Source organism: Diceros bicornis, chromosome X (assembly GCF_020826845.1).
Source record: "Diceros bicornis minor isolate mBicDic1 chromosome X, mDicBic1.mat.cur, whole genome shotgun sequence".
Taxonomy (NCBI): domain Eukaryota; kingdom Metazoa; phylum Chordata; class Mammalia; order Perissodactyla; family Rhinocerotidae; genus Diceros; species Diceros bicornis.
The window spans coordinates 62,072,564-62,098,695 of NC_080781.1; the positions used below are offsets into that span (position 1 = coordinate 62,072,564).

Genomic DNA, 26,132 nt, shown 5'->3' on the forward strand with positions numbered 1-26,132 from the left:
TGTAATTTCTCCTCTTTCTTTTTTGATTTTATTTATTTGAGCCTTCTCTCTTTTTTCTTAGTGAGTCTAGCTAAGGGCTTGTCAATTGTATCTTTTCAGAGAACCAGCTTTTAGTTTCATTGATGCTCTGTACTGTTTTTTTAGTCTCTTTCATTTATTTCTACTCTGATTTTTATTATTTCCTTCCTTCTACTGACTTTGGGCTTTGTTTGTTCTTCTTTTTGTACTTGTTTTAGCTATAATATTGATTAGTTATTTGAGAATTTTCTTGTTTTTTCAGGTAGGCCTGTATTGTTATAAATTTCACGCTTAGTATCACTTTTGCTACATCCTATAAGTTTTGGCATGTTGTGTTTTCATTTTCATTTGTCTCCAGGTACTTTTTGATTTGTCCTTTGAGTTTTTCATTGACCCAATAGTTGTTCAGTAGAATGTTTTTAGTCTCCACATGTTTGTGACTTTACAGCTTTCTTTCTGTAGTTGATTTCTAGTTTCATACCATTGTGGTTGGAAAAGATGCTTGATATGATTTCAATCTTCTTAAATTAGTTGAGGCTTGCCTTGTTTCCCAACATATAGTCTATCTTTGAGAATGTTCCGTGTGTACTTGAGAAAAATTTGTATTCTGCTGCTTTGGATGGAATGTTCTATGTACATCTAATAAGTCCATCTCAGCTAGTGTTTTGTTTAAGGCCATTGTTTCTTTGTTGACTTTCTATCTGGAGGATATATCCATTGATGTAAGTGGGGTGTTAAGGTCCCCTACTATTATTGTGTTACTGTCAGTTTCTCCCTTTAGGTCTGTTAGTAATTGCTTTATGTACTTTGGTGCTCCTACATTATGTGCATATGTATTAATAAGTGTTATGTCTTCTTGGTGGAATGTTTCTTTTATCATTATATAATGTCCATCTTTGTCTCTTGTTATCTTTTTTGGCTTGAAGTCTGTTTTGTCTGATATAAGTATGGCTACACCCACTTTCTTTTGCTTGCCACTTACTTAGAGTATCATCTTCCATCCCTTCACTCTGAGCATAGGTTTGTCTTTAGAGCTGAAATTGTTTTCCTGGAGGCAGCATATTGTTTGGTCTTGTTTTTTCATCTATCCAGCCACTCTGTGTCTTTTGATTGGTGAATTCAATCCACTTACATTTAGAGTGATTATTGATATATGAGGGCTTGATACTGCCATTTTATCTTTTTTTTTCTGGTTGGTCTTTATTTCCATTGTTTCTTTTCCCTTGTGTTTCTGTCTGCCATTTGAGTTTGGTGGTTTTCTGTGAGGTGTTTCTCAGTTTCCTCTTTTTTGATGTTTTGTGACTCTGCTCTAATTTTTTGTTTGGTGGTTACCATGAGGTTTGTATAAGAGATCTCATAGATGAGATAGTCCTTTTTCTATTGATAACATCTTATCTCCATTAGCCTACGCAGGGTCTGTCCTTTTCCTCTTCCCCTTCTATGATTTTATTGTCACAAATTATCCTTTTCTGTTGTAAGTTTGTTACCATATTGAAGGGGTTATTGTTATTTTTGATGCTTTCTTTCCTTTTAGCCTTTATGTTATGATTAAGTGTTTACTAACATATTCTGATATAGAGTTGCAATTTTATGATTCTGTCTGTCTATTTCTTACCTTTCTTAAAGCTTTGTAAACCTTTGCCTTTTTGTTTCAGGTAGAAGGGCTCATTTCTATATTTCTCGTAAGGCACGCCCTGTGGTGATGAACTCCCTCTGCTTTGTTTGTCTGGGAAATCTTTTATTTCTCCGTATCTGAAAGATAACTTTGCTTGATAGTGTATTCTTGGTTGACAGTTTTTGTCTTTCAATATTTTGAATATATCATTCCACTCTTTCCCAGCCTGTAGAGTTTCTGCTGAGAAATCTGCTATCTTGATGTAGTTCCTTTGTAAGTTATTTTCTTTTCTCTCCACCCTTAATATTCTTTCTTTGTCATTGACTTTTGACATTTTTAATATAATATGCCTTGGATGAGGTCTTTTTTGTTGAGATAATTAGGAGTTCTATTAGCTTCATGTACTTTTATATCTGCTTCCTTCCCCAGGTTTGAGAAAGTCACAGCTATTATTCCTTTGAATAAGCTCTCTGCTCCTTTCTCCCTCTCTTCTCCTTCTGGAATACCCATTATCCCTATGTTGCTTTTTCTAATTGAGTTGGGTATTTCTTATAGATTTTCTTCATTTTGAAAACATCTTAGTTCTCTCTTCTCCTCCAATTGAATCATTTCTAGATTTCTCTCTTTAAGCTCATTAATTCTCTCTTCCATATGGTCTGCTCTATTTCCAGTGCTTTCTACTTTATTATTTATCTCATTAATTGTGTTCTTCATTTCTAGAATTTCTATTCGTTTTTTCTTTTTAGAGTTTCAATTTCTTTCAAGAAGTACTTCTTCTGTTCATTAATTTTATTCCTGAATTCATTGAACTGTCTTTCTGAGTCTTATTGTAGCTTGTTGAGTTTCTTCATGACAGCTATTTTGAATTCTCTGTCAGTTAGATTGTAATCTTCTGTGACTTCAAGTTTGGTTTCTGGAGAGTTGTCTTTCTCTTTCTGCTCTGCCATGCTGCTCTAGTTCTTCATGGTACTTGATGAGTTGATCCTCTTCCAGTGCATTTGTGGTAGTAAACACCTTTCTTATTTGGGTAAAACTTTAGTTACTTTGGTTCTGGTCTGCTTCTGGTTGTATTTGAGAGCCTGCCCTCTCTACCTTCCACTGCCTCTGCTAGAGGCATTGTCAGTGCCTTCCTTGTGATCCTTGTGTCTCTGAGGTTGCTGGTGCCTTGCTGCTTATAATGTTGCTGTAGTCTCAGGTGTCACCACCAGTGTCACCAGGCTGTGAGAACTTCTGCTGCTTCAGAGGTTGCCTGGGTCTCTTGTTCCCCCACTGGCTCTCTGCAGGCTCTCTATGGACTCAGGTGCTGTTGCCCTGTGCACCACCTGCAGTCCTGCTCCTAGATTACCTGGGGCTGCTGGTACCACCGCTGCCAGGGGCGTTGAATTCATTGGTGGTGTTGTTGCTGCCAGGGGCCCAGTGTTTGCCATAATTCTTAACCCTTACAAAGCCAGAATTTGACCCTAGGCTTGTCTGAGTACAAAGCCTGTGCTCTTTTCACTGAGACCCCTAGCCTAAGAATGGGAGAGGTGAGGAATGATATTAAGGCATTAGGTAGAAAAATGGATGGAATTAACACTGTGAGGAATAGGCTTGTGTATGAATGAATGCTAAGTGGGGATATAAATGAACAAATGTATAACTAAGATAAAGCTCTCAAAGTAAAAATAAACAGGAACATTACTCAGCCACAAAAAGGAATGAAGTACTGATACATGCTGCAATGTGGATGAACATTAAAACGTTGTGCTAAATGAAGGGAGCCAGACACAAAAGGTAATATATTGTAATTTCATTTACATGAAATATCCAGAATATATAAATCCCCGGCTATCTAAGAAGTGAACAGCTGATAACTTTTTATAGGAAATGGATTCCTGATAGGACCAGAATATGGAGACCTACCCTGCTCTGCTTTGTCCCTTTATGTTGAAGCTTGCATCTGAATCTATGCAGAAATGCTGTTGAAAGAAGCTACATATGGTCTGCAGATGAGGTGAATAGCAATAGAAAAAAATTCTATAGTGTTGATCTATATTTGTTAATTTAGTATATTTAGGGAAGGTAGTTGGGATGGGTGGAGGCCAAAAATAACTAATATTTATCTAGTGTCAGCTATGTTGCAGACACTGGACTAGACATTTCACATATATAATCTCTTTAATTTTACATCTGCAAGCTTTTGAGTGTAAGTAACAGAAAATCAACAAGCTTAAGCAATATGTATATATATTATTCACTTAACTGGAAGTCTGAAGGGCTGGGCTAACTTCAGACACAACTGAATTCACATGCTCAAACAATGTCTTTAAGACTTTGTGTGTCTTCTCTCCTTCTATCAGCTCTGGGGTTTGGCTTCATTCTCAGATAGACTCTCTTCCTATAGTTGCAAATATGGTCTCCAGCTATTCAAAGTGTACATGGTCCTTGGAGTTCAAATAAATCTCTTTTAAAAACAGGGACCTTTATTTGCAACAACATGGGTGGACCTGGAGGGTATTATATTAAGCAAAATAAACCAGAAAGAGAAAGACAAACACTGTATGATCTCACTCATGTGGAATATAAACCAACACGTGGACAGAGAAAACTGTAGTGTGGTTACCAGCGGCAATGGGGGTAGGGGGTGGGCACAAGGGGTGAAAGGAGACATGTATATGGTGATGGACAAACAAAAATGTACAACCAAAAATTTCACAATGTTATAAACTATTAAAACATCAATAAAAAGAAAAAACAGGGACCTTCTCTCTTACAAGAACAGTCCTCTCCTATGGTCTCTGATGAACCCTACCTGGGTAATTTGTACTCCCTTGGATCACTAACTGTGTCCAGGGGAATGGAGCAATCTGATTGATTGTTTTGAGTCAAGTGCCTTCCTCTGTGGTGGTGGAAGTAGACTCCTGCTGACTGATAACTGGCAGGAATCACACAGTAGAGGAGGGACAGGTCCCGATAGGAAGAGACATGAGGCATCAAAAACATAACAGATATCACTACATCTTTGTCAGGTAGCATTGTCATCCCCATTTTACAAATTAAGACACTGAGGCTCAGAAAGGTGAAGTGACTTGCCCTAGATTACACACCTAAAAGGAGAATGTATTATTTTTCCAGCGTGTTTGACAATGGGGACAGATTTTTTTTTTTTTTTTTTTTTTTGTGAGGAGATCAGCCCTGAGCTAACATCCGCCAATCCTCCTCTTTTTTTTTGCTGAGGAAGACGGCCCTGGGCTAACATCGTTGCCCATCTTCCTCCACTTTATATGGGACGCCGCCACAGCATGGCTTACCAAGCAGTGCGTCGGTGCGCGCCCGGGATCCGAACCAGCGAACCCCGGGCCGCCGCAGCGGAGCACGCGCACTTAACCGCTTGCGCCACTGGGCCGGCCCAGGGGACAGATATTTTATAGTTGTCAGTTTTATTTTTTAAATTCACATACAGTAAAATTGACTTTTTTTGGAGAGGGCATATAGTTCTATGAGTTTTAACATAGGAATAAATTTGTATAATCAGAATGCAGAATATTTCCATCAACCAAAAAGATATCCATACTGCTATCCATTTATAGTCATACCCTCTCCCCACGCTCCTCGATACACTGGCAACCACTTATCTGTTCTCCACCACTATAGTTTGTATTTCAAGGAATGGTATAAATGGGATCATATAGTCCATCACCTTTTGAAACTGGCTTCTATCACTTAACATAATACATTTTAGATTCATCCAAATTGTTGTGTGAATGTGTAGTTCTTTCCTTTTTATTGCTGAGTACCACCCCATTGTATGGATGTACCACAGTTTATCCATCCACCAGTTGAAGGACATTTGTGTTGTTTCCGGTTTTGTGCTATTACAAATAGAGCTTCTATGAATAGCCCTGTACAAGTCCCTGTGTGAACGTAAGTTTTAATTTCTCTAGCGTAATTATCTAGGAGTGGGATTGCTGAGTCATGTGGTAAATGTATGATTTACTTTATAAGAAACTGCCAACCTATTTTCCAAAATGGCTATAAAATTTTGCATTTTGTCCAGCAATATAGGAGAATTCTAGTCACTTTGCATGCTTACCAGCACTCTGTGTTGTCAGTATTTTTTTTTATTTCAGCCATTCTAATAGGTTTGTAGTGGCATCTCATGATGACTTTGTACGTCATTATACCTAATGATGTTTAACATCTTTTCATGTGGTTATTTGCCATCCATATATCTTCTGTGAAATGTCTATGTCCTTAACCTATTTTCTAACAGGATTGCTTATATTTTTTTCTGTTCAGTTTTGAGAGTTCTTTATATGTTCTGGACAAAAGTCAATTGTCCGATGTGTGATTTGTAAATATTATCTCCTAGTCTCTAGCCTGTTTTTTATCCTATTAACAGTATCTTTCACAGAACGAAGGTTTTTAATTTTTATGAAGTCCAAATTATCAATTTTTACTTTTATGGATTGGATTGTGCTTTTGGTGACACGTCTAAGAACGATTTGCATAACCCCACATCATGAATATTTACCCTTACATTTTCTGCTAAAAGTTGTATAGTTTTACATTTTATATTTAGATCAGTGGTTCTTAACCAGGGGCAATTTTGCCTGGGTCAAGAAACTCTGATTTAGGGCCAGCCTGCTGGCATAGTGGTTAAGTTTATATGCTCTACTTTGGTGGCCCAGAGTTTGCAGGTTCAGATCCTGGGCACGGACCTACATGCCTCTTATCAAGCCAATCTGTGGCAGGCGTCCCACATATAAAGTAGAGGAAGATGGGCACAGATGTTAGCCCAGGGCCAATCTTCCTCAGCAAAAAGAGGAGGATTGTCAACAGATGTTAGCTCAGGGATAATCTTCCTCACCAAAAAAAAATGACAACAAAAAAACCCCCCAAAACTCTGATTTAGATCTATGATAGACTTTGAATTAGTTCTGTTTTTTCCCCCAGATTTATTGAGATATAAATGATAAATTAATTTTGTTTAAGGTGTCAGTTTTCGGTCAAATTTTATTTTTTGCATATGAATGTCCAATTGTTCCAATATATTTGTTACAAGGACTACCCTTTCTCTGTTGAATTGCTGTTATAATTTTATCAAAAATTAATCAGCCATATTTATGTCATCTATTTTTGGAGTCAGTTCAGTTCATTGATTTATGTGTCTATCCTTTTGCTGATACAACACAATCTTCATGACTGTAACCCTGAAATTTTGAGTGACTACGACCAAGTGGGATTTATCCAGTGAAGTTAGTCCAACATACAAAAATCAACATAATATGCCATATTAATAGAATAAAGGGTAAATGATCACCAAAATAGATGCATAAAAGGGGGAAAATACCCAATACTCTGTGATAAAAAGAAAACCCAACAGATAAGGAATAGAAGGGAATGTCCCAAACTGATAAAGATCATCTACAAAAAATCCACAGCTAACGTCTGACTTGATGATTAAAGGCTGAGTGCCTCCTCACCCTCCACTCTGCCCAGAGATGAGGAACAAGGCAAAGATATCTGCTCTTGCCACTTCTACTCAACGTTGTACTGGAGGTTCTATCCAGGAAATCTAGGCAAAAAAAAAAGAAATAAAAGGAATCCAGATTGAAATCAAAGAGCTAAAACTATAAAGAATCAGCAAAAATTTATTTGAGCTAATAAACAATTTCAGATTGATGATGTTGTTCAGTTCCTTTATATCCTTGAGGATTTTCTGCTTACTAGTCTTATCGTTTACTGAGGGAAAAGTGTTGAAGTCTCCAACTCTAATTGTGGATTTGTCTGTTTTTCATTTTAGATCTGTCAGTTTTTGTTTCATGTACTTTGAAACCGTGATTTTAGGTTCATACATATTTAGAATTGTTATGCTTTCTGGGTGAATTGACCCTTTTATCATTATGTAATGCCTCTCTTTTACCTTGGTAATTTTCTTTGCTCTGAAGTGTACTTTGATAATAATATAACCACTCCAATTTTATTATGATTATTGTTTTCATGGTGTATCTTTTTACTTTTAAATCTACTATATTATTATATTTAAACTGAGTTTCTCCTACTAACCATGTAATTGGGTCATGTTATTATCAATTTTATCCATCTGACAATCTCCATCTTTTAATTGGTGTGCTTATTTTGGTGTAATTATTGACTTGTTTGTGTTTAGGGCTACTATTTAATTATTTATTTACTATTTTTCTATTTCTCTGCTTTTCCTTTCCTGCCTTCTTTTAATATTTTTAGTATTACATTTTAACTTATTTGTGATGTTTTTGACTATTTCTTTGCATTTTTCAGTGATTGCTCTAGTGATTACAATATACATACCCAACTTTTAAATTTTTTTTAAGTAATATTTACCACATTAAGTGGAATTTAGAAACCTTATAATCTTATAGGTCCCTTTACCTTCCCTCATTTATATTGTAGTTGCCTTATTAATGTCTACATAAATTGAAAACACCATTAGATAATGTTCCAGTTTTTCTTTCAAGTGTCAAATGTATTTTAAAGAACTCAATAAGAGAATGATCTATTATCTTTACCCAGATATTTACAACTGTTTCTCTTCCTTCATTCTTGGTGTTCTAAGTTTCTTTCTGGTATAATTTCACTTCTGTGTGAAGAAATTTCTTTAGGTCTAGAGCACATCTGCTGGTAGTGAATTCTCTTAGTTTTTTTTTTTTTTAATCTGAGAATATTCTTATTTCACTTTTATTCCTGAAGGATATTTCCACTGGGTATAGCAATTTTGAATGACAGTTATTTTCTTTCATCACTTTAAAACTGGTGTTCCACTTCCTTCTGGCCTCCCTGATTTCCAATAAGAAATTCAGTCATTCTGATCATTACACCCTTATATGTAACACATCACTTTTCTCTGGTTGCTTTCAAGATTTTTTCTTTGTTGTTAGTTTTCAGAAGTTTGATTATTATGTGTCTGGGCATATATTTCTTTGTGCTTATCTTATTTTGGGTTTGATGAACTCTTGAATTTGTAGATTGATGTATTTCACAAAATTTGTGGAACTTTCAGCTATTTTTTTTTTTACATTTTTAAAAAGATTTTACTTTTTAGAGCAGTTTTAGGTTTACAACAAAATTGAGAGGAAGGTATAGAGATTTTCCATGTACCTCCTGCCCCCTCACATGCATAGCTTCCCGCATTATCAACATCACTCAACCGAATGGTACATTTGTTACCATTGATGAACCTACATTGACACATCATAATCACTCAAAGTCCACAGTTTGCATAACGGTTCACTTTTGATGTTGTACATTCTGTAGGTTTGGACAAATCTATAATGACCTGTATCCATCATTATGGTATCCTATAGAGTATTTTCAGTGCCCTAAAAATCCTCTGTGCTCCACCTATTCATCTCTCCCCCAACCACCAACCCCTGGTAACCACTGATCGTTTTAAAGTTAATGTAGTTAAAGTCATATAGTTGGAATCATACCGTATGCAGCTTTTTCCGATGGGCTTCTTTCACTCAGTAATATGCATTTAAGTTTCCTCCATGCATTTTCATAGCTTGATAGATCATTCCTTTTTAGTGCTGAAAAATAGTATTGCATTGTCTGGATGTATCACAGTTTATGTATCCATTCATCTACTGAAGAATATCTTGGTTGCTTCCAGGTTTTGGCAATTATGAACAAAGCTGCTATAAACATCTGTGTGCAAGTTTGTGTGTGGACATTAATTTTCGACTCCTTTGGGTAAATACCTAGGAGCACGATCACTGGAGTGTATGGTAAGAGTATGTTTAGTTTTCGAAGATACTGTGAAACTATCTTCCAAAGTGGCTGTGCCATTTTGCATTCCCACCAGCAATACATGAGAGTGTCTGTTGCTCTGCATCTTCGTCAGTATTTGGTGTTGTCAGTGTTCCAGATTTTTGGCCATTCTAATAGATGTATAGTGGTATCTGGTTGTTGTTTTAATTTGCATTTCCCTGATGACATATGATGTGCAGCATCTTTTCATATGCTTATATGTCATCTGTATATCTTCTTTGGTGAGGTGTCTGTTAATATCTTTGTCACATTTTTAAATCTGGTTGTTTGTTTTCTTATTGTTGAGTTTTAAGAGTTCTTTGTATATTTTTGATAACAGTCCTTGATTAGATGTGTCTTTTGCAAATATTTTCTCCAAGTCTGTGTCTTATATTCTAATTCTCTTGATATTGTCTTTCACAGAGCAGAAGTTTTTAATTTTAATGAAGTCCAGCTTAAAATTATTTCTTTGATCAATCGTGTCTTTGGTGTTGTATCTAAAAAGGCATCACCAAACCCAAGGTCATCTGGGTTTTCTCCTGTTAGCTTGTAGGAGTTTTATAGTCTTGCATTTTACCTTTAGGTCTGTGATCCAATTTGAGTTAATTTTTGTAAAGTGTATAAAGTCTTTTTCTAGATTCTTTTTTCTGCATGTGGATGTCCAATTATTCCAGCACCAATTGTTGAATAGACAACCTTTGCTCCATGTTATTGCCTTTGCTTCTTTGTCAAAGATTGGTGACTATATTTATGGAGGTCTATTTTGGGGCTCTTTATTTTGTTCCATTCATCTATTTGTCTGTTTCTTTGCCAATAGCACACTTTCTTGATCACAATTTCTTTATGGTAAGTCTTCAAGTCAGTCAAGAATTCAAGCATCAGTCCTCCAACTTTGTTCTTGTATATTGTGTTTGCTATTCTGGGTCTTTTGCTTCTATGTACAAACTTTAGAATCAGTTTGTTGATATCCATAAAATAACTTACTGGGATTTTGATTGGGATTGAATTAAATCTATAGATCAAATTGAGAAGAACTGATATCTTGACCATACTCAGTCTTCCTATCTATGAACATGGTATATCTTTCCATTTACTTAGTTCTTTGATTTCATTTATCAGAATTTTATAGTTTTCCTCATGTAGATCTTATACATATTTTGTTAGCTTTATACCTAAGTATTTCATTTTTGTTGGTGCTAATGTAAAGGGTATTGTGTTTTTAATTTCAAATTGCACTTGTTCATTATTGGTGTATAGGAAAGCAAGTGACTCATGTATAACCTTGTATCCTGCATCCATGCTAAAATTGCTTATTAGTTCCAGTAGTTTTTCTGTTAATTCTTTTGAATTTTCTACATAGATGATCATGTCATCTGCAAACAAAAACAAAAAACAAAAAACAAAAAATTTTATATCTTTCTTCCCAATCTGTATACCTTTTATTTCCTTTTGTTACCTTATTACATTAGCAAGGACTTTCAGTATGATGTTGAAAAGGTGTGGTGAGAGGGAATATCCTTGCCTTGTGCATGATCTTAGTGGGAAAGCTTTGCTACTCACCATTATGTATAATATGAGCTGTAGGTTTTTTGTGGATAGTTTTTATGAAGTTGAGAAAGTTCCCCTCTATTCCTAGTTTACTGAGAGGTTTTTTTTTTAAATCATGAAGGGGTGTTGGATTTTGACAAATGCTTTTTCTGCATCTATTGATATGATCATGTGATTTTTTTGTTTTGTCTGTTGATGTGATGGATTACATTAATTGATTTTCAAATGTTGAACTTGCCTTGCAAACTGGGATAAATTCCACTTGGTCATGGTGTATGATTCTTTTTATACTTTTTTGGATTTGATTTGCTAATATTTTGTTGAAGATTTTTATATCTATGTTCATGATAGATATAGTCTGTAGGTTTTTTTCCCTATAATATCTTTGTCTGGTTTTGGTATTAGTGTAATGCTGGCCTCATAGAATGAGTTAGGAAGCATTTCCTCTCCTTCTACCCTCTGAAAGACATTGTAGAGAATTGGTATAATTTCTTCCTTAAGTGTTTGATATAATTCACCAGTGAACCCATCTGGGCCTGGCACTTACTGTTTTGGAAGGTTATTAATTATTGATTCAATTTATTTAATAGATATAGTCCTGTTCAGATCATCTATTTCTTCTTGTGTGAGTTTTGGAAGATTGTATCTTTGAAGAAATTGGTCCATTTCATCTAGGTTATCAAATTTGTGGTCATAGAGTTGTTCATAGTATTCCTTTATTATCCTTTTAATTTCCATGGAATCTGGAATTTCCATGGAATCCTCTCTTTCATTTCTGGTATTAGTTATTTGTGTCCTCTCTCTTTTTTCTTAGTTAGCCTGGCTACAGGCTTATCAATTTTATTGATTTTTTCAAAGAACCAGCTTTTGGGTTTGTTTCTCTATTAATTTCCTGTTTTCAATTTCATTGATTTCTGCTCTAATTCTTATTAATTTATTTTCTTCTGCATACCTTGGATTTAATTTTCTCTTTTTCTAGTTTTCTGAGGTGAAAACTTAGATTATTGATTTTAGATCTTTCTTCTTTTCTAATATATGCATTCAATACTATAAATTTACTTTTAAGCACTGCTTTTACTACATCTGTCAAATTTTAAGTTGTATTTTCATTTTAAGATATTTTTAAATTTCTCTTGAGATTTCTTTTTTGACTCATGTGTTATTTAGAAATGTGTTGTTTAATCTCTACTTTGAGATTTTATAGTTATCTTTCTGCTATTAATTTCTAGTTTAATTCCATTGTAGTCAGAGAGCAGGCATTGTATGATTTCAATTCTTTTAAATTTTTAAGGTGTGTTTTATGGCCCCGAATGTGGCCTATCTTGATGAACGTTCCATGTGAGCTTGAGAATTATGTGTATTCTTCTATTACCGGATGAAGTGTCAATTATATCCAGTTGATTGATGGTTTTGTTGAGTTCAACTACCTGCTAACTGATTTTTGCCTGCTGAATCTGTCTATTTCTGAGAGAAGCGTGTTGGAGTCTCCAACTATGAGAGTGGATCTATTTCTCCTTACAGTTCTATCAGTTTTTGCCTCAATAGTTTGACACTCTGTTGTTAGGTGAATACATGTTAAGAATTGTTATGTGTTCTTGGAGAATTGACCACTTTATCTTTATGTAATGCCCCTCTTTATCTCTGATAACTTTCCTTACTTCAAAATCCACTCTGTCTGAAATTTATAGAGCTATTTTCCTGCTTTCATTTGATTAGTGTTAGTATGGCATATTTCTCTCCATCCATTTACTTTAAAAAAAATTTTTTTTAATTTATTTTTCCCCCAAAGCCCCAGTAGATAGATGAATGTCATGGTTGCACATCCTTCTAGTTGCTGTATGTGGGACATGGCCTCAGCATGGCCAGAGAAGCGGTTCCTCGGTGCGCGCCGGGGATCCGAACCCGGGCCGCCAGCAGCAGAGTGCGCACACTTAACCGTTAAGCCACGAGGCCGGCCCCATCCATTTACTTTTAATGTATATGTGTCTTTATATTTAAATCAGGTTTCCTGTAGACAATGTATAGTTGAGTTGTATTTTTTGATCCATTCTGATAATCTCTGTCTTTTAATTGGTGCATTTAGACAATTAATATTCAAAGTGATTATTTATATAGTTGGATTAATATCTACCATATTCATTACTCTTTTCTATTTGTTGCCCTTATTCTTTGTTCCTATTTTTATCTTCCACTCTTTTTCTGTTTTTTTTTTTGTTTGTGTTGTTTTAATTGATTTATTTGGTTTGTTGGTTTAATTGAATTGTGTGGTTTATATGATTCTATTTCCTATCCTTTCTTAACATATCAGTTATACTTATTTTTTTTAACTTGTTTAGTGGTTTCCTTAGAGTTTGCAATATACATTTACAAGTAATCCAAGACCACTTCCAAGACCACTTTCAAATAAAACACTATACCACTTCATAAGTAGTGTGAGTACCTTATAATAACAAAATAATTGTATTTTTCCCCCAACTCTTATATCATTGCTGTCATTCATTTCAGTTATATAGAAACATACAAAAGCGTATCTATGTATATACACACACATATGACATATTTCAGTATATATAATTGAATACATTGTTACTATTATTATATTGAACATACTGTTATCTGTTAGATCAGTTAAAAATAAGAAAAATAAAACTTTTGATTTAACTTTCACTTATTTCTTCTTTGATTCTTCCTTTCTTTAGGTGGATCTGAATTTTTGACCTATATTATTTTCTTTTTCTCTAAAGATCTTCTTTTAACATTTCTTTCAAGTCATCTCTAATGGCAACAATTTCCCTCAATTTTTTTTTTTGTCTGAGAATGTCTTTATTTCACTTTCACTTCTGAAAGATAATTTTCCAGGGTACAGAATTCTAGGTTGGTGGTTCTTTTCTCTCAACACTTTAAATATTTCATTCCACTCTCTTCTTGCTTGCATGGTTTCTGAGGAAAAGTTGGATGTAATTCTTACCTTTGTTCTTCTATAGGCAAGGTGTTTTTTTCCTCTGGGGATTTTTTCTTTGTCTTTGATTTTCTGTAATTTGAAAATGACATGCCTAGGTTTAAGTTTTCTTTAGCATTTCTCATGCTTGGTGTACTCTGAGCTTCTTAGATCGGTGGTTTGGTAGCTGACATTAATTTGTAGAAATTCTGTCATTATTGTTTCAAATATTTCTTCTGTTCCTTTCTCTTTTATCTCCCTCTGGTATTCCTATTACACATATGTTACACATATGTAGCTATCCCATAGTCCTTGGATATTCTTTTCTGTTTTTTTTTTAGTCTTTGTTCTCTTTGCTTTTCTGTATTTGAGGATTCTATTGATATATTCTTTAGCTCAGAAATTCTTTCCTCAGCCATGCCCAGTGTAATAATAAACCCATTAAAGGCATTCTTCATTTCTGTTAGTGTTTTTTATCTGTAGGATTTCTTTTTGGCTCTTTTTTAGGATTTCCATCTCTCTCCTCACATTGCCAATATGTTCTTTCGTGCTATCTATTTTATGCATTAGAGCCCTTAGCATATTAATCATAGTTGTTTTACATTCCTGGTCTGATAATTCCAACATTCTTGCCATGTATGGTTCTGATGCTTGCTTTGTCTCTTCAAATTGTGTTTTTTGCCTTTTGGTATGCCTTGTAATTTTTTCTTGATAGCCAGACATGATGTGCCAGGTAAAAGAAATTACTGTAAATAGGCCTTTAGTAGTATGGTGAGGTATGAGGAGAGGGGAAGAATTCTATAGTCCTATGATTAGGTGTCAGTCTTTTAATGAGCCTATGCCTCTGGACTATGAACTCCACAAGTGTTTCTCAGTTTTTTCTACCCCCTTAGGTGGGATGGGATGGTTAGAGTGGGCTGGATTTAGGTATTTCCCTTCCCCTGACAGTTGGGCCCTGGTAATACATTAGCAGGCTAGGCTCTGGTTAACTAGTTTCCCCTGAGGGCAGGCCTTGTTAAGAATAGAGTATTCTGGCTATTTCAAAATGATTCCTTATCCCTTCCCCCTGATGGAAGCCTGAGGGGATTTTTTCTGCAGTATTTACTGTGGTAATCTGGTGGATCACCTGGAGGTAAATCTTAGAATATTGTGGGGGCCTCCATATGACTGGGTCCCCCTGGAGTTTTTAACCCTCTGAGTGGCCTGCACTAAGCCTCCAGCAATCCATCAATAACAGTTCAGGTTTTCATACCATGGCACTGGTTCCCTCTGCGGTTTTGCTTGAGTCTCTGCTCTGGTAAGCCACGCCTCCCGGTATTTGCTTGTCTGTCTCGCCAATCTTGGAGGTAGCAGTTTGCCCTGTGTCCTTCTCTCCCTTATGGGTCCAAGAAGATTTGTTAATTTTTCAATCTGTTCAACTTTTTACTTGTTGTTAAGATGGAATGGCAACTTCCAAGCTCCTTACATGTGGAACTGGAGCAGCAATTATTTTTTTCAAAAATTTTTCTGCATTTTACTCTTTCTTCTTTCCTTCTGAGATTCTGATGACAGGAATGTTAGACCTTTTGGTATTATCCCACAGTTTCCTCAGACTCTGTTCATTTTTTTCCAATTTTTTTTCTGTGTGGTTTAGATTGGATCAGTTTTGTCTGTTTTGCCTTTCACCTCAGGCTCCAATATGGCTCAGCACAGCACTCTGCTAATCCCGTCTTTGCTTAAAACTTTGATATTTTTTTCATCATGGAGTTTTTGCTTTAAATTTGATTTTTAAAAATTATTACATCAAAATATTATTTATCTTTATTACTGAGTGTTTTGGTACACCTTTAAATTTTGTACCTGAAGTGATTGCCTCACTTGTGTCCTGGTCCTGTTGGATAATTTATATCAATCTATGCTGTCTTCAAGTTTACTTAGGCTTTCCTCTGTTATCTTTATTCTGCTACTGAGCCTATTCAAAAAGTTTCAAATTTTAGTTATTTTATTTTTCAGTTCTAATAATTTCCATTTGGTTTTACTTATATCTTCTATTTCTTTGCTGAAATTTCTAGCTTTCAATTAGTTTCCAGAGTATTAGCATTGACTTATTATAAAGGAGTTTTATAATAGCTGCTTTAAATGATTTGTCAGATACTTCCAATATCTATGTCATCTCAGTGTTGATGTCTGTTAATTCTTTTCCCTTGAAAGTTGAGATTTTGCTAGTTCTTCATATGCCAAGTAATTTTGGATTGTATCCTGGACATTTTAAATATTATTTCATGAGACCCTACGTTCTGTTTAAACCCTGAGGAAAATGTTGATAGTTTTTGCTTTAGCACACAATTGACTAGTTGGATTCTGGCCAGCCTTCTATGGGTTGCAGTTTCAGTGTCCATTCAGTTTTCAAAGGCTTTGCAATCCTATTCAGATCTGCCCAAGTGTGCTCCACCTAGTGGCCAATCTGGGACATTGGTAGTGTTCTCTCTCTTATTTCAGTTCTCAAAATCTATGTGTGCTATTTTGGATCAGATCCATGCATATACAACATGAAGTGAAAGCCCAGGAGTTCATAAACAGCTTTAAAGATCACTTTTCTGAATTACTTCCTCTCCATGATCCTCCCTGGTACTTTCTGCTTTTATGTAGCTCTACTTTTTGGTCCTTCAGCCGGAAAGCTGAGACTTTAGGTACTTTACTCTGCCAGGCACTTCCTGTAACTGTGCCCACATTTGAGGCCAAGTGGCAGGAGGACAGAGAGAAAAAATGCAAAAGGGGTTCCCCTCATACATTTGGGACTGCCATACATCTGATTAGAGAGGAATATTTCCCTCCCTCGGTATTTTGCCTCCTATTGGCTTCAGTGGCCACCACTGCCACAGCTGCACAGGAGGTTAGGACACATGAGAATGAAGGAAAGAAAAGGAAATGGGGGATTTTTGTACTGTCTCTTTTATATATATATATATATATTTTTATTGAGGTAACATTGGTTTATAGCATATAAATTTCAGGTGTACATCATTATATTTTGATTTCTATTAGATTGCATCATGTTCACCACCCGAAGACTAATTCCCGTCCATCATCATACACATATGCCCAGTCACCCCTTTTGCTCTCCTTCCTCCTCCCTTCCCCTCTGGTAACCACCAATCTAATCTCTGTCTCTATGTGTTTGTTGTTGTTGTTTTTATCTTCTATTTATGAGTAAGATCATATGGTATTTGACTTTCTCCCTCTGACTTATTTTGCTTAGCATAATACCCTCAAGTTCCATCCATGTTGTTGCAAATGGCAAGATTTAATCTTTTTTATAGCTGAGTAGTATTCTATTGTGTATATATACCACATCTTTTTTATCCATTCATCCCTTGATGGGCACCTAAGTTGTCTCCAAGTCTTGACTATTGCAAATAATGCTGCAATGAACGTAGGGGTGCATATATCTTTACACATTCATGTTTTCATATTCTTTGGATAAATACTCAGCAGTGGAATAGCTAGATCACATGGTACCTCTATTCTTAATTCTTTGAGAAATCTCCATAGTGTTTTCCATTGTGACTGCACCAGTTTGCATTCCCACCAGCAGTGTATGGGATTTCCCTTTTCTCCACATCCTCTCCAACATTTGTTATTTCCTGTCAATTATAGCCATTCTGATGGGCGTGAGGTGATATCTCATTGTAGTTTTGATTTGCATTTCCCTAATAATTAGTGATGTTGAACATCTTTTCATGTGCCTGTTGGTAACCTGTATATATTCTTTGGAAAAGTGTCTGTTCAGATCTTTTGTCCATTTTTTAATTGGGTTGTTCATTTTTTTGTCATTGAGATGTATGAGTTCTCTATATATTTTGGATATTAACCCCTTATCAGATATATAATTTGCAAATATCCTCTCCAAATTGTTACATTATCTTTTCATTTTGTTAATGGTTTCCTTTGCTGTGCAGAAGCTTTCTAGTCTGATGTAGTCCCATTTGTTTATTTTTTCTATTGTTTCCCTTGCCTGGTCAGATATTGTATTTGAAAATATGCTGCTAAGACCGATGTTTTTGAAGAGCATAGTGCCTATGTTTTCTTCTAGAAGTTTCATGGTTTCAGGTCTTACATTCAAATCTAATCCATTTTGAGTTAATTTTTGCATATGGTGTAAGATAATGGTCTACTTTCATTCTTTTGCATGTGGCTGTCCAGTTTTCCCAAAACCGTTTATTGAAGAGACTTTCCTTTCTCCATTGTATGCTCTTGGCTCAGTTGTGAAAAATTAGCTGTTGAAGGATGTCTGGTTTTATTTATGGGCTCTCAATTCTGTTCCATTGATCTGTGTGAATGTTTTTCTGCCAGTACCATGCTGTTTTGATTACAATAGCTCTGTCGTATATTTTGAAACCAGGCAGTGTGATACCTCCAGCTTTGTTCTTTTTCTCAGGATTCCTTTGGCTATTTGGCATCTTTTGTTGTTCTATATAAATTTTAGGATCCTTTGTTCTATTTATTTGAAAAATGTTGGAACTTTGATAGGGATTACATTGAATCTGTAGATTGCTTTAGGAAGTATGGACATTTTAACTATGTTAATTCTTCCAATCCAAGAGCACAGGATATCTTTCCATTTCTTTGTATGCTCATCAATTTCTTTCAACAATGTTTTATAGTTTTCAGTGTACTGGTCTTTCACCTCTTTGGTTACATTTATTCCTAGGTATTTTATTTTTTGTTGCAGATGTAAATGGTATTGGATTCTTAATTTCTTTTTCTGCTACTTCGTTGTTAGTGTATAGAAATGCAACTGACTTTTGTATGTTGATTTTCTATCCTGCAACTTTACTGTATTCATTATTTCTAAAAGTTTGGATTCCTTATGGTTGTCTATATATAAAATCAAGTCACCTGCAACTATGACAGTTTCACTTCTTCCTTTCCAATTTGGATCCCTTTTATTTCTTTTTCTTGCCTGATCGCTCTGGCTAAGACTTCCAATACTATGTTAGTTAAGAGTGGCAAAAGTGGCATCCTTGTCTTGTTCCTGTTCTTAGAGGGATAGCTTTCAGCTTTTCTCCATTGAGTATGATATTAGCTATGGGTTTGTCATATATGACCTTTATTATGTTGAGGTACTTTCCCTCTATACCCATTTTATTCAGAGTTTTATTGTAAATGGATGCTGTATCTTGTCAAATGCTTTGTCTGCATCTATTGAGATGATCATGTAATTTTTATTCTTCATTTTGTTAATAGGGTGTATCGTGTTGATTGATTTGTGAATGTTGAACCATCCCTGCATCCGTGGAATAAACCCCACTTCAACATGGTGTATGATCTTTTTAATGTATTGTATTTGATTTGCTAGTATTTTGTTGAGGGTTTTTGCATCAACATTCATCAGTGATATTGGCCTATAATTTTCTTTTTTTGTGTTTTCCTTCTGTGGTTTTGGTATCAGGGTGATATTGGCCTTGTACAATGAGTTAGGAAGCTTCCCCTCCCTCCTCAATTTTTCAGAATAGTTTGAGAAGGATAGGTATTAAGTCTTTGATTGTTTGGGAAAATTCACCAGGGAAGCTGTCTGGTCCTGTAGTTTTATTTCTGGGGAGGTTTTTGATTACTATTTTGATATCTTTACTGGTGATTGATCTATTCAGATTCTCTATTTCTTCTTGATTCTGTTTTGGAAGGTTGTATGATTCTAAGAATTTATCCATTTCTTCTAGATTATCCAATTTTTTGGAGTATAGCTTTTCATAGTATTCTCTTATAATCTTTTGTATTTCTGAGGTAACCATTGTAATTTCTCCTCTTTTATTTTCTGACTGTATTTATTTGAACATTTTCTCTTTTTTTCCTGATGAGTCTAGCTAAAGGTTTTTCAATTTTGTTTATCTTTTCAAAGAACCAGCTCTTAGTTTCATTGATTTTTTTTCTTTTTCTTTCTTTTTTATAAATCTCTATTTCATTTATTTATGCTCTGATTTTTATCATTTCTTTCCTTCTGCTGATTTGGGGCTTTGTTTGTTCTTCTTTTTCCAGATCCTTTAGGTACACTGTTAGATTGTTTATTTGAGATTTTTCTTGTTTGTTGAGGTATGCCTGTATTGCTATTAACGTCCTTCTTAATACTGCTTTTGCTGTATCCCATAAATTTTGGTATGTCATGTTTTCATTTTCATTTGCTTCCAGAAAATTTTTTGATTTCTCTTTTGATTTCTTCATTGACCCAATCGTCGTTCAGTGGCATTTTGTTTAATCTCCACATATTTGTGACTTTTCTGATTTTCTTCCTGTAGTTAATTTCTAGTTTCATACTGCTGTGGTCAGAAAAGGTGTTTGGTAGTATTTCAATCTTCTTAAATTTATGGAGACTTGTTTTGTGGCCTAATATGTGATCTATCCTGGACAACGTTCCATGTGCATTTGAAAAGAATGTGTATTCTGCAGTTTTCGGATGGAATGTTCTCTAAATATCTACTAAGTCTATCTGGTCTAATGTGTCATTTAAGGCCAACGTTTCCTTCAAGGTTCTTCTCTTTGGATGATCTAACCGTTGGTGTAAGGGGAACGTACTGTCACCTACTATTATTGTGTTACTGTCTATTTCTTCTTTCATGCCTGTTAATGGTTGCTTTATATATTTAGGTGATCCTATGTTGGGTGCATAGATATTTACAAGGGTTTTATCCTCTTGTTGGATTGATCCCTTTATCATTATGTAGTGCCCTTCTTTGTCTCTTGTTACAGTTTTTGTTTTAAAGTCTATTTTGTCTGATATAAATATTGCTACTCCAACTTTCTTTTCATTGCCATTTACATGGAGTATCATTTTCCACCTCTTCACTTTCAGTTTGTGAGTGTCTTTAGGTTTAAGTGTGTCTCTTGTATGCAACACATATATAAGTCTTGTTTTTTTTTTATCCAGTCAGCTACCCTATTCCTTTTGATTGGAGCATTTAGTTCATTGATGTGTAAAGTAGCTATTGATAAGTATGTACTTATTGTGATTTTGTTTCTTTTTTTCTGGGTGTTTTAGTAGTACTTCTCTGTTTCTTTCTTCTTCTCTTGCTCTCTTCCCTTGTGGTTTGAAGGCTTTCTTTAGTATTATGCTTGGGTTCCTTTCTCATAATTTTTTGTGTATTTATTATAGGTTTCTGGTTTGTGATTACCATGATGTTCGTATATAATAACCTATGAATATAGCAATCTATATTAAGTTGTTGGTCTCTTAAGTTTGACGTCTTTCTAAATGCTCTACTGTTTTACTCCTCGCCTCCCACATTTTATGTTTTTGAGATCATATTTAACCTCTTTTTTGTGAATATGTATCTGTTACCTTCTTATCATGGAAATAGGTAGCTTTATTACTTCTGTCTTTTGACCTTCCTATTAGCTTCATAGGTTGTTGATCTGCTACCTTTACTGTATATTTGCCTTTACCAGTGATTTTATTGTTGTTCTTGTGTTTTTTGGGGGAATTTTCTTATTCCTATTTGTGGCCTTTTCTTTTCCACTTAAATAAGTACCTTTAGCATTTCTTGTAAGACTTATTTATTGGTGGAAAACTCCTTTGGTTTTTGCTTGTCTGGGAAACTCTTTATCTCTCCATCCATTCTGATAGATAATCTTACTGGGTAGAGTATTCTTGGCTGTAGGTTTTTTCATTTCAGCACTTCAAATATATTATGCCACTCCCTTCTATCCTGTAATGTTTCTGCTGAGAAGTCAGCTGATAGCCTTATGGGGTTTCTTTTGTATGTAACTTGTTGCCTTTCTCTTGTAGCTTTTTGGATTCTCTCTTTATCTTTAATTCTGGACATTTTAATTATAATGTGCCTTGATGTGGTCCTCTTTGGGTTTATCTTGTTTAGTGCTCTCTGTGCTTCCTGTACCTGGATGTCTGTTTCCTTCCTTAGGTTAGGAAAGTTTTCAGCTATTATTTCTTCAGATAGATTCTCTGCCCCTTTGTCTCTCTTTTCTCCTTCTGGGACACCTATAATATGGATGTTAGTGCACTTAATGTTGTCCCAGAGGTTCCTTAGACTGCCCTCATTCTTTTCAATTCTTTTTCTTTCATTTGTTCAGCTTGGGTGATTTCTTCTAGTCTTTCATTTAGCTCCGTGATCCATTCTTCTGTATCATCTAATTTGCTATTGATTCCCTCTAGTGATTTTTTCATTACCATTATTTTATTCTTCATTTCTGATTTTTTTTTTATATTTTCCAGTTGTTTGTTGAAGTTCTCACTGAATGCATTGATTCTTCTCCCAAGATCAATGAGCATCCATATGACTGTTAGTTTGAACTTTTTATCAGTTCGATTGTTTATCTCTGTTTCATTTTGTTCTTTTTGTGACGATTTGTCCTGTTCCCCTTTTTGAAACATATTCCTTTGTCTCCTCATTTTTCCTCTTTATCTGTGCTTATATCTTTGTATTAGGTAGATCAGCTATATCTCCTGATCTTGGAGAGGTGGCGTTATGTAAGAGATGCCTTATGAGGCCCAGCAGTGTGCTTCCCTCTTGTCACCAGTTCCAACTGTTCCAGGAGTGTCCCCTGTGTGGGCTACATGTGTCCTTGTGTTGTGGTAGGGTTGCTCTTGCTGCAGGTGCATGGGTAGGCTAGGCTGTCCCCCTGGCCAACTGATTTGTAATTCTTAGCTGCATGCAGCTGCTGTGGTTCCTTCCGTCACTTTATTGGGCGTGTGGAGCCCCAGCACAGTTGGCTGCAAGGTCTAATAGGACATTCCTGCTGCAGTTTTTCTGTTAAGTGAGTAGGCCCCTAGCGTGGCTGGTTGCTAGGCTCAGGGGCTTACAATTGCTGTAGGCCTCTGGGCTGCAAGGCTGTTGTCTGCTCTCTCAGTAATGCATCTGGGTGGGTCCAGCCCCGCACATGGCAGCACACAATTCTTTTGGGCATTAGAAGATGGAGTCAATCCCCTATGTGGCTGTTTGAGAGCACAAGTCTGCTGCAGCTGACAAGCCCCACTGCCTGCAGGCCCACACACCCTGTCAGTGCAGTCCTCCCCCTTGTGTATGCCCCAACCCACTGAAGTGGCCACCCTCACCCTACTGCAAGGATCCACAGACCCCACCTATGTAGGCCCACAAGCTGCCTGAGGACTTGCTGTTGGGTGGGTCCAGTCTCTAGGCAGGCTGCCAGCCCTGGCTGAGCTGGATTAAATTAGTTCTCCAGTGGGTGGGGCAGATCCCTGTGCTAAAAGGCCAAGGAAAGAACCCCAGTGATGTCTGCCAGCTTCTGTGTCAGTATGCCTGTACTAGGTCACTGTAATGGCTGCCACCAGTGTCTCAGTCCTTGGGGAGGTGGTCCCATCCTGGGGAGATCTATCCTCTCACTGAGATGTGCCCAGAGCCTATCACATGTGTCTCTTTTCACCAAAGAACTGTGTATCTTTCTTTTGGTGATTTTAGGTTGCTTTCAAAAACCAGTGATTTTGTGTGTGGGCCCTTTAAGATCAGGCTTTTTTCCCCCTTATGTTCCATAGCTTTTCTGGGGGTATTCCCTGTTTTTAATAGCCAGGAAAGCCAGATATTATGACACTCATCTCAGTTGTTCAGAGTCCAAAAGCTGCTTATTGTGACAAACCTCTCCTGCTCAGATCCCCCACTCCTCCAGGGAACGCTTTGTACCTTAAGATTGCTCCTGTCTGTGAAGCACCACAGCTAGAATGTGGCTTTTTCCTCTCCTGGAAGGAATTTCTACCTCTTCTACCTCAATCAGCACTGTCCCTTGTTCTGGGGGTTCTTTTTATCCAATTTTCGGTTCTCAAGGGTAATTGTTCCAAGGGTAGGTGTAAATTTCTTGTGTCCATAGGAGGAGGTGAGTTCAGAGTCTTCCTATGCCACCATCTTCCCAGCAATCCTGCACTGTTTCTGAGCATTAGGGGACCCCTTTTCACCTCCTTGCACCGGAACTAGAGGGCTTTTCCTGGAATTCTATCTACACTAATGCTTATTTCTGGGTTTTGTGCTGTATTGAATTCTGACTAGGGGATATTGGAGGGAAGAAAATAGTAAACTCATTGCCACTGGTAGTGGTACTTCAAGTTCCAATTTTCTTTCTCAAGCCTTCTGCTACTATTTACTTTTCAGAGCCCTCAGTTATCTGCTCCATTCATTCCACCATGTTTTATAGCTGCATTTAATAGGAGAGACAGTGTAAAGTGTGCTTACTTACCCAGAACCAGAATTCCTAATTATTATTTTTAAAATTATTACTTCAAATGATTATTATATTTTTGAAAGAGACACAATGATGTTATTCCAGTGTTATAAGCACAGACTAAAAATTCTTATATTACTGATAAAATACCATCTGGATTACTCACTGAAGACCTGGGCTTCCTTAATCTCATGTTTAATGTCTTTACTTTAGAATATTTGTCACATTTCTACCTAAAGATGATGTTAGAAATGAAGAGAAGAGAATGAATGAACTATAAATGCAAAGTTTTCATAAGCCTGAAGACTCAAAGAAAGCCTTATGTTGTACTTGACAATAGCATTATGTTTTTTCCTCTTTTTAAACCAAGATGCCCTTGATTCAAATGAAATGTTGTATAGAAGCTCACTATGTCAACTGGAGAAAAACGTGAGGATCACCTCTGTCTGAGGTGAGGTTAAGCACTTTCCAATGCCTCAGTAAGCCCAAGGGCTATATGGAGCTCATAAAAATCACTGACATGTACCCAGGCTTGGGAAACACACATGACTATGTTATTTGTGCCATTTTGAACAAGTCATTTCCTCTCTCTGTGCTTCCTCATCTGTAAAATGTGTTTCTACATCTGTAAAATGGGCTAATTATACTTACCTCACATATCTGTTGTGAAGATGAAATGAACTTTCATGAGTTAGGCATCTAGAAAATAACAGGTGCTCAATAAATGATAGTTTTTGCTCTTTTAAAGCAATATTTTCTTAAAATACATAGATAATATTACTGCTGGTTAGGCTAAGCACAGATATCCTACATCTTTACTCAAACTTCTCTTGGATCTATAAGATGGAAACTTTTCACCTTGTGTGTTGTTTAAAGCAGTCTAGTTGTTAGACAAACCTTGGTTTGAATCTTGGCTTTTCTGCCAGTAGCTCTGTGATCATATTACTTCCTTCTTCCTTATTCTGAGCCACAGATTCCATACCTGTAAACTGGATATGATAAAGTGTTTACTTCATAGGGTTTTGTGAATCTTACTTTAGCTAATGCATGTAAAGCACTTATCGTGGTGACTGGCATTAGTAAAAACTGTCATATAGTAAAGATGAGTTATTTTCTGAGTGAGAAGATAGAAGGTGTTGTACAGCATCATTTTCCAAAGACATAGAATTGTCTGACTCCTTTGTCTTCACCTCTATTTTGGCCATCTCTAGCCATTCCTAGGTTGAAAGCCCTGCTAATTCATGAGAACTATTTTGGAGTATCATTCAAGCCACTTAATTTCTCTGAGCCTTCCTTTTTTCTTGCTTAAGTTAGAGTACTCTGCCCACCTGCCCCAACCATGACATGCTGGGAGCAAAGGAGGAGTATGATAATTTAAAAATATGTCCACAAATTCTTTGATACTCTTCCCTCCAGAAGGTGGAACCTAAATCCCCTCCCCTGTAGGACTTGCTTCTAATGAATAGCATAAATCAATAGTAACAGTGTGCAGTTTCAGAAACTAAATCATAAAAAGCACTATGGCTTCTTCTGAGCTTTCTCTTATGGATCAGTTATTCTGGGAGAAGTTAGTTGCCATGTCATCAGGACACTCAAACAGCCTAAGGAGAGGCCCATGTGAGTAACTGACGGCTCTGCCAACAGCCATGTGAGCGAGCCATTTTAGTAGTAGATCCTCTATCACTATTCAAGCCTTCAGATGACTGCAGCCTTGCTTATATCCTGTCTACAGCCATGTGAGAGACCCTGAGTCAATGTTCCCAGAAGAGCCACTCCCAAATTCCTGACCTGCAGAAATTTTGAGATAATAAATGTTTTTTGTTTTAAGCCATTGAGTTTGGGGGGATAATTTGTTATGCAGCAATAGATAACTAATACAGATTTTTGTACCTGGAAGTGGGATGCCATCATAATAATTATCCAAAAATGTGGAAGCAGCTTGAGAATCAGGCAAAAACTGGAGGGAATTTGAGGAGAGTGTTCATGAAAGGCTAATATTTCTTGAACAGATTGTTAGTAGAAGTCTGAACTTTGAGGATGCTGCCAGTGAGGATTTAAATAGAAGTAAGAAATATGTTATTGGAA

General features: G+C 36.1%; 1 protein-coding gene across 1 annotated transcript in view; it reads left to right on the forward strand.

Annotated features, from left to right (window-relative positions):
- YIPF6 (Yip1 domain family member 6) overlaps positions 1–25,846 on the forward strand; it is a 69,235-nt gene extending 43,389 nt beyond the window's left edge. Inside the window, exon 7 of the mRNA XM_058536062.1 lies at positions 25,780–25,846. Within this exon, the coding sequence (XP_058392045.1) occupies positions 25,780–25,787 (8 nt within the window). The 3' untranslated portion in view covers positions 25,788–25,846. The remainder of the gene's footprint in view (positions 1–25,779) is intronic.
- The last annotated feature ends 286 nt before the right edge of the window (positions 25,847–26,132 follow it).